At 50.0% G+C, this 9,175-nt stretch overlaps 1 protein-coding gene across 1 annotated transcript; it reads right to left on the reverse strand.

Moving 5' to 3' along the window:
• Positions 1-989: 989 nt before the first annotated feature.
• On the reverse strand, positions 990-8,330 carry mrpl46 (mitochondrial ribosomal protein L46). Its single transcript, XM_087793355.1, has 4 exons — positions 8,092-8,330; positions 2,354-2,555; positions 1,478-1,645; positions 990-1,412 (listed from the first exon to the last, which is right to left on the reverse strand). Exons 1-4 carry the CDS (start codon positions 8,323-8,325, stop codon positions 1,171-1,173), a joined length of 846 nt encoding a protein of 281 aa, XP_087649481.1. The 5' UTR covers positions 8,326-8,330; the 3' UTR covers positions 990-1,170.
• Positions 8,331-9,175: the final 845 nt, after the last annotated feature.

Here is a 9,175-nt window from a genome sequence, read left to right on the forward strand (position 1 = left end):
ATACGATGAAGGAGACGATGAAGGAAGGAGACGATGAAGGAAGGAGACGATGAAGGAAGGAGACAAGGAAGGAAGGAGACGATGAAGGAAGGAGACGATGAAGGAAGGAGACGATGAAGGAAGGAGACGATGAAGGAAGGAGACAAGGAAGGAAGGAGACGATGAAGGAAGGAGACGATGAAGGAAGGAGACAAGGAAGGAAGGAGACGATGAAGGAAGGAGACAAGGAAGGAAGGAGACGATGAAGGAAGGAGACGATGAAGGAAAGGGACAAGGAAGGAGACGATGAAGGAAGGAGACAAGGAAGGAGACGATGAAGGAGACGATGAAGGAGACGATGAAGGAGACGATGAAGGAGACGAGGAAGGAGACGAGGAAGGAAGGAGACGATGAAGGAAGGAGACGATGAAGGAAGGAGACAAGGAAGGAGACGAGGAAGGAGACGAGGAAGGAGACGAGGAAGAGTGATTGACAGGTTCACGAGTCGTCAGCAGGAACAGAGTCGGAACCAAAACACTCGACAAGACAACGACTCAAGAAGAACCGAGTCGTTCAGGATCTTCACTGAGTCTCGTGACCCCGTGACCTCTGTGACAGGATCATCATGACCTGTGATGTCACGACTTTATGATGTCATCGCTGAAACTCACCTGACGCCGTTTGTTACGTTTTCCTCGAACCAAATATAAACCATTAATACTTTGATGAAACATTACTTTCAAAAGTTACTTCTATGAAAAAACTTCAAAAGTTCAAACACGAAACTTCAATCAAAGACATTTTACTTTTAATTGAAAATATTTAGTTTAAATGTATTTTTATTGAATAGTTAAGAAACAAATCTTCATAAACCAACTTAAAGGTTTAAACCCATAAATATTACCAAACATTTTAAGACTCGATCAGAACTGAGGTGGATCAACACCGCCCCCTGGTGTCGAGATTCTCACATCACCACCTGAGGGAGTCAGCGCCCTCTGCTGGACGAACTTTATCATCTCATTGTTCAGTTGCTTTGAATAAACTTTATTGATATCTGTGGTGTTCTGGACCTGAAGCGGGTCAGAACCTTCTGACGCACCAGTGACAGGAAACCAGTTTAGCAACAACAACTTTATTACACAACAGAAGGAGGTCAGAGGTCAGGGGTCAGGGGTCAGTCCTGCAGGCTCACAGGTCCATCAGGAAGCGGTCCACCTTGGTCCGGTACTGCGGCTGGAGAAAGCGCTCCAGCTCGGCTTTCCTCAGCCACATGCGCGAGGGGTCAGAGGTCGCGGCGGCGCCTCCGTCGCTCAGGAAGGCTTTGAAGAAAAACACCTTCACGCCCAAGAACGAGTCGCTGCGAAGCGAGCGAGGAAACTTGAACTTGTAGACGCCGCAGGGGGCGTTACTGAGGAAGGTGGCGTTGAGGTCTGCGGGGGAGAGAGAGTCCAGTACTCCACAATACTACACACATGTACTTGTGTCTAAAGCTTACCTGTCCAGGTGCTCACGGATCTCTGGGCCGTCTCTCTCAGCGTCTCTCCTTCTCTCCACTCAGTCTGAGGCATCAACCACCTGTTCTCCTCGTTCACCTGCTGCTCCACCAGAACCAAAGACTGATCCAGGCAGCGCCGCGGAGACGTCAGGTCCTGGTCCACGTCATCTGCACCGGAGAGTCTCAACGTCAGACCTTCACCTTCAACCTTCGCCTTCACCTTTGCCCTCACCCTCACCCTTCGCCCTTCAACTTCGCCCTCGCCCTTCAACCTTCGCCTTCACCTTTGCCCTCACCCTTCGCCCTTCAACTCCCTCGCCCTTCAACTCCCTCGCCCTTCAACCTTCACCTTCAACCTTCGCCTTCACCTTTGCCCTCGCCTTCACCCTTCGCCCTTCAACTTCGCCCTCGTCCTTCAACCTTCGCCCTATGCCCTTCAAAATTCAACTTCGCCCTCACCCTTCGCCTTCACCCTTGCCCTTCGCCCTCCGCCCTTCAACCTTCGCCCTATGCCCTTCAAAATTCAACTTCGCCCTCACCCTTCGCCTTCACCCTTGCCCTTCGCCCTCCGCCCTTCAACCTTCGCCCTATGCCCTTCAAAATTCAACTTTGCCCTCACACTCACCCTTCACCTTTGCCCTCACCCTTCGCCCTTCAACCTTCGCCCTCTGCCCTTCAATGTTCAACTTTGCCCTTCAACCTTCGCATTCGCCCTTCAACCTTCACCTTCGCCCTCCACCCTTCAACCTTCGCCCTCTGCCCTTCAATCTTCAACTTTGCCCTTCGCCCTCACCCTTCAACCTTCACCTTTGCCCTTCAACCTTCAACTTCGCTCTCACCCTCGCCCTCAACCTTTAACCTTCAACCCTCACTCACCTCTGACTCGCGGCGCCGGCTCGAAGCTCTTCATCTTCTGCTCCCACATGTCCTCCAGGTCCTGCGTCAACACGATGTCCTGGTCTTTATAATGGTCGTCTTCGTCAGGGTCGTAGTTGTCAGACTGTTTCCTTCGGAGGCTCTCGGCGTCTTCCAGCAGACGCAGCTCGTGATCCGACAACCGACTCTTCTCCAGCTCCATCTGAGGAAGTATGTTAGACATAACTAACAGAGCCCAGAGCGACTGGATCCAACAGTCACATGATTGTTTGCATGCTGCATGTGATCGTCTCTCAAGGATGACGGTATCTGTGATCGACTCTCGTGCCTGACGGTATCTGTGATCGACTCTCGTGCCTGACGGTATCTGTGATCAACTCTCAAGGATGACGGTATCTGTGATCAACTCTCAAGGATGACGGTATCTGTGATCGACTCTCGTGCCTGACGGTATCTGTGATCAACTCTCAAGGATGACGGTATCTGTGATCGACTCTCGTGCCTGACGGTATCTGTGATCGACTCTCGTGCCTGACGGTATCTGTGATCGACTCTCGTGCCTGACGGTATCTGTGATCGACTCTCGTGCCTGACGGTATCTGTGATCGACTCTCAAGGATGACGGTATCTGTGATCGACTCTCGTGCCTGACGGTATCTGTGATCGACTCTCGTGCCTGACGGTATCTGTGATTGACTCTCGTGCCTGACGGTATCTGTGATCGACTCTCGTGCCTGATGGTATCTGTGATCGACTCTCGTGCCTGACGGTATCTGTGATCGACTCTCGTGCCTGACGGTATCTGTGATTGACTCTCGTGCCTGACGGTATCTGTGATCGACTCTCGTGCCTGATGGTATCTGTGATCGACTCTCAAGGATGACGGTATCTGTGATCGACTCTCGTGCCTGACGGTATCTGTGATCGACTCTCAAGGATGACGGTATCTGTGATCGACTCTCGTGCCTGACGGTATCTGTGATCGACTCTCGTGCCTGACGGTATCTGTGATCAACTCTCAAGGATGACGGTATCTGTGATCGACTCTTGTGCCTGACGGTATCTGTGATCAACTCTCAAGGATGACGGTATCTGTGATCGACTCTCGTGCCTGACGGTATCTGTGATCGACTCCCGTGCCTGACGGTATCTGTGATCGACTCTCGTGCCTGACGGTATCTGTGATCGACTCTCGTGCCTGACGGTATCTGTGATCGACTCTCGTGCCTGACGGTATCTGTGATCGACTCTCGTGCCTGACGGTATCTGTGATCGACTCTCGTGCCTGACGGTATCTGTGATCGACTCTCGTGCCTGACGGTATCTGTGATTGACTCTCGTGCCTGACGGTATCTGTGATCGACTCTCGTGCCTGACGGTATCTGTGATCGACTCTCGTGCCTGACGGTATCTGTGATCGACTCTCGTGCCTGACGGTATCTGTGATCGACTCTCAAGGATGACGGTATCTGTGATCGACTCTCGTGCCTGACGGTATCTGTGATCGACTCTCGTGTCTGACGGTATCTGTGATCGACTCTCAAGGATGACGGTATCTGTGATCGACTCTCGTGTCTGACGGTATCTGTGATCGACTCTCAAGGATGACGGTATCTGTGATCGACTCTCGTGCCTGACGGTATCTGTGATCGACTCTCGTGCCTGACGGTATCTGTGATCGACTCTCAAGGATGACGGTATCTGTGATCGACTCTCGTGCCTGACGGTATCTGTGATCGACTCTCGTGCCTGACGGTATCTGTGATTGACTCTCGTGCCTGACGGTATCTGTGATCGACTCTCGTGCCTGACGGTATCTGTGATCGACTCTCAAGGATGACGGTATCTGTGATCGACTCTCGTGCCTGACGGTATCTGTGATCGACTCTCGTGCCTGACGGTATCTGTGATTGACTCTCGTGCCTGACGGTATCTGTGATCGACTCTCGTGCCTGATGGTATCTGTGATCGACTCTCAAGGATGACGGTATCTGTGATCGACTCTCGTGCCTGACGGTATCTGTGATCGACTCTCAAGGATGACGGTATCTGTGATCGACTCTCGTGCCTGACGGTATCTGTGATCGACTCTCGTGCCTGACGGTATCTGTGATCAACTCTCAAGGATGACGGTATCTGTGATCGACTCTTGTGCCTGACGGTATCTGTGATCAACTCTCAAGGATGACGGTATCTGTGATCGACTCTCGTGCCTGACGGTATCTGTGATCGACTCCCGTGCCTGACGGTATCTGTGATCGACTCTCGTGCCTGACGGTATCTGTGATCGACTCTCGTGCCTGACGGTATCTGTGATCGACTCTCGTGCCTGACGGTATCTGTGATCGACTCTCGTGCCTGACGGTATCTGTGATCGACTCTCGTGCCTGACGGTATCTGTGATCGACTCTCGTGCCTGACGGTATCTGTGATTGACTCTCGTGCCTGACGGTATCTGTGATCGACTCTCGTGCCTGACGGTATCTGTGATCGACTCTCGTGCCTGACGGTATCTGTGATCGACTCTCGTGCCTGACGGTATCTGTGATCGACTCTCAAGGATGACGGTATCTGTGATCGACTCTCGTGCCTGACGGTATCTGTGATCGACTCTCGTGTCTGACGGTATCTGTGATCGACTCTCAAGGATGACGGTATCTGTGATCGACTCTCGTGTCTGACGGTATCTGTGATCGACTCTCAAGGATGACGGTATCTGTGATCGACTCTCGTGCCTGACGGTATCTGTGATCGACTCTCGTGCCTGACGGTATCTGTGATCGACTCTCAAGGATGACGGTATCTGTGATCGACTCTCGTGCCTGACGGTATCTGTGATCGACTCTCGTGTCTGACGGTATCTGTGATCGACTCTCAAGGATGACGCTATCTGTGATCGACTCTCGTGCCTGACGGTATCTGTGATCGACTCTCGTGTCTGATGGTATCTGTGATCGACTCTCGTGCCTGACGGTATCTGTGATCGACTCTCGTGCCTGACGGTATCTGTGATCGACTCTCGTGTCTGACGGTATCTGTGATCGACTCTCGTGCCTGACGGTATCTGTGATCGACTCTCGTGCCTGACGGTATCTGTGATCGACTCTCGTGCCTGACGGTATCTGTGATCGACTCTCGCGCCTGACGCTATCTGTGATCGACTCTCGTGCCTGACGGTATCTGTGATCGACTCCGGTGCCTGACGGTATCTGTGATCAACTCTCGTGCCTGACGGTATCTGTGATCGACTCTCAAGGATGACGGTATCTGTGATCGACTCTCAAGGATGACGGTATCTGTGATCGACTCTCAAGGATGACGGTATCTGTGATCGACTCTCGTGTCTGACGGTATCTGTGATCGACTCTCGTGCCTGACGGTATCTGTGATCGACTCTCGTGTCTGACGGTATCTGTGATCGACTCTCGTGCCTGACGGTATCTGTGATCGACTCTCGTGCCTGATGGTATCTGTGATCGACTCTCAAGGATGACGGTATCTGTGATCGACTCCGGTGCCTGACGGTATCTGTGATCGACTCTCGTGTCTGACGGTATCTGTGATCGACTCTCAAGGATGACGGTATCTGTGATCGACTCCGGTGCCTGACGGTATCTGTGATCGACTCTCGTGTCTGACGGTATCTGTGATCGACTCTCAAGGATGACGGTATCTGTGATCGACTCTCGTGCCTGATGGTATCTGTGATCGACTCTCGTGTCTGACGGTATCTGTGATCGACTCTCAAGGATGACGGTATCTGTGATCGACTCTCGTGCCTGACGGTATCTGTGATCGACTCTCGTGTCTGACGGTATCTGTGATCGACTCTCAAGGATGATGGTATCTGTGATCGACTCTCCTGCCTGACGGTATCTGTGATCGACTCTCGTGCCTGACGGTATCTGTGATCGACTCTCGTGCCTGACGGTATCTGTGATTGACTCTCGTGTCTGACGGTATCTGTGATCGACTCTCGTGCCTGACGGTATCTGTGATCGACTCTCAAGGATGACGGTATCTGTGATCGACTCTCGTGCCTGACGGTATCTGTGATCGACTCTCAAGGATGACGGTATCTGTGATCGACTCCGGTGTCTGACGGTATCTGTGATCGACTCTCGTGTCTGACGGTATCTGTGATCGACTCTCAAGGATGACGGTATCTGTGATCGACTCTCGTGCCTGACGGTATCTGTGATCGACTCTCGTGCCTGATGGTATCTGTGATCGACTCTCAAGGGTGACGGTATCTGTGATCGACTCTTGTGCCTGACGGTATCTGTGATCGACTCTCGTGTCTGACGGTATCTGTGATCGACTCTCGTGCCTGACGGTATCTGTGATTGACTCTCGTGCCTGACGGTATCTGTGATCGACTCTCGTGTCTGACGGTATCTGTGATCGACTCTCGTGCCTGACGGTATCTGTGATTGACTCTCGTGTCTGACGGTATCTGTGATCGACTCTTGTGCCTGACGGTATCTGTGATCGACTCTCGTGCCTGACGGTATCTGTGATCGACTCTCGTGTCTGACGGTATCTGTGATCGACTCTCGTGCCTGACGGTATCTGTGATTGACTCTCGTGCCTGACGGTATCTGTGATTGACTCTCGTGTCTGACGGTATCTGTGATCGACTCTCGTGTCTGACGGTATCTGTGATCGACTCTCGTGTCTGACGGTATCTGTGATCGACTCTCGTGCCTGACGGTATCTGTGATCGACTCTCGTGCCTGACGGTATCTGTGATCGACTCTCGTGCCTGACGGTATCTGTGATCGACTCCTGTGCCTGACGGTATCTGTGATCGACTCTCGTGCCTGACGGTATCTGTGATCGACTCTCAAGGATGACGGTATCTGTGATCGACTCTCGTGCCTGATTGTATCTGTGATCGACTCTCGTGCCTGATGGTATCTGTGATCGACTCTCAAGGATGACGGTATCTGTGATCGACTCTCGTGCCTGATTGTATCTGTGATCGACTCTCGTGCCTGATGGTATCTGTGATCGACTCTCAAGGATGACGGTATCTGTGATCGACTCTCGTGCCTGATTGTATCTGTGATCGACTCTCGTGCCTGATGGTATCTGTGATCGACTCTCGTGCCTGACGGTATCTGTGATCGACTCCTGTGCCTGACGGTATCTGTGATCGACTCTCGTGCCTGACGGTATCTGTGATCGACTCTCAAGGATGACGGTATCTGTGATCGACTCTCGTGCCTGATTGTATCTGTGATCGACTCTCGTGCCTGATGGTATCTGTGATCGACTCTCAAGGATGACGGTATCTGTGATCGACTCTCGTGCCTGATTGTATCTGTGATCGACTCTCGTGCCTGATGGTATCTGTGATCGACTCTCAAGGATGACGGTATCTGTGATCGACTCCTGTGCCTGATGGTATCTGTGATCGACTCTCGTGCCTGATGGTATCTGTGATCGACTCTCAAGGATGACGGTATCTGTGATCGACTCTCGTGCCTGATTGTATCTGTGATCGACTCTCGTGCCTGATGGTATCTGTGATCGACTCTCAAGGATGACGGTATCTGTGATCGACTCCTGTGCCTGATGGTATCTGTGATCGACTCTCGTGCCTGATGGTATCTGTGATCGACTCTCAAGGATGACGGTATCTGTGATCGACTCTCGTGCCTGACGGTGATCGACTCTCGATAAGTTGATTCTCCTGCAGGATTCGAACCCACGACCTCCTCTAAAAGCCTCACCTGGTGCATCAGGGACTCGAACTCCTGCTCGATGACATTCGCGTCTGTGGAAATGACCGGAAGTCTCTGCAGACAAACCGCCGCCATCATCTTCCACTGAGAACTGGTTCCGCTGCTGGACTTGTTCTGCTGCTGAGATCCAGACCAGCAGCTCCCGCTGAGCCGCCGGGTCGTGATCGCGCGTCCATGACGGAGGAGAAGAAAACACGCCGTCCTTCCACAGGGCAGCGCCATCTTGGATGATGCGTTCAAAGACACCCGGGATCAGACTCACTATTGACGCGTCGCCTGAGAAATAAAAACACATTTATTTTCTATCGCTTTTGATTTCATCTGTGTCTCGATCATACATTAATTCTGCCGCTGCTTTTGTTTTAAAAACTTTTATTTTAAATAAGCGCTTTACTATATGTTCAAACACAAAGTATAAATACTGACATTCGTGACAGAATAAATTAATAAAACATCAAAACAACTTATAATACAAGACCAAATAAATCACAGTTTATGTTTTTAATAATCGTATTCAACATTTCAGAGATTAAAAACATTATTATAATTATAATTATTTGTATATTATCATTTTGAAAGGCAACATATAGAATATAAATTGTATTTAAAGTATTTATTTTAATAATTTGAAAATTAAAGTTGATAAAATAATGCCTTCATGTTTGTTATAAAACCGTTTCTTTATTGAATTAAATGGCTTTAGAGACGAAAACAAACTCTTTATGAAAATGAAATTATGTTTGATCTTTACTCAAAGGATGAGAATATTGTTGAATATTATTAAATACTAATAGTATTGTTTTTACGTGGATTTATAAAAATACTCGCTGTCTTTGAATGCAGCAATATTAGACCCATAATGCCTCGCGGTTACGGACTGATCCAACTCTAAATGTAGGGGTGAACAATTCAATTTATTATTTTTATAAACTCGCTGATGAAGGTTTATTTTAACATTTAACTATTTTATAAAACATTTGAACATCACAGTCTGAATAATGACGATTGTAAATGATTAAATATGTTGGTATTTAAGCAACTATGACGCGCTTCCGCCCCTCCGTGTCGTCAT

This window comes from Callionymus lyra, chromosome 6, assembly GCF_982586985.1.
Source record: "Callionymus lyra chromosome 6, fCalLyr1.hap1.1, whole genome shotgun sequence".
NCBI classification, from domain to species: Eukaryota; Metazoa; Chordata; class Actinopteri; order Syngnathiformes; family Callionymidae; genus Callionymus; species Callionymus lyra.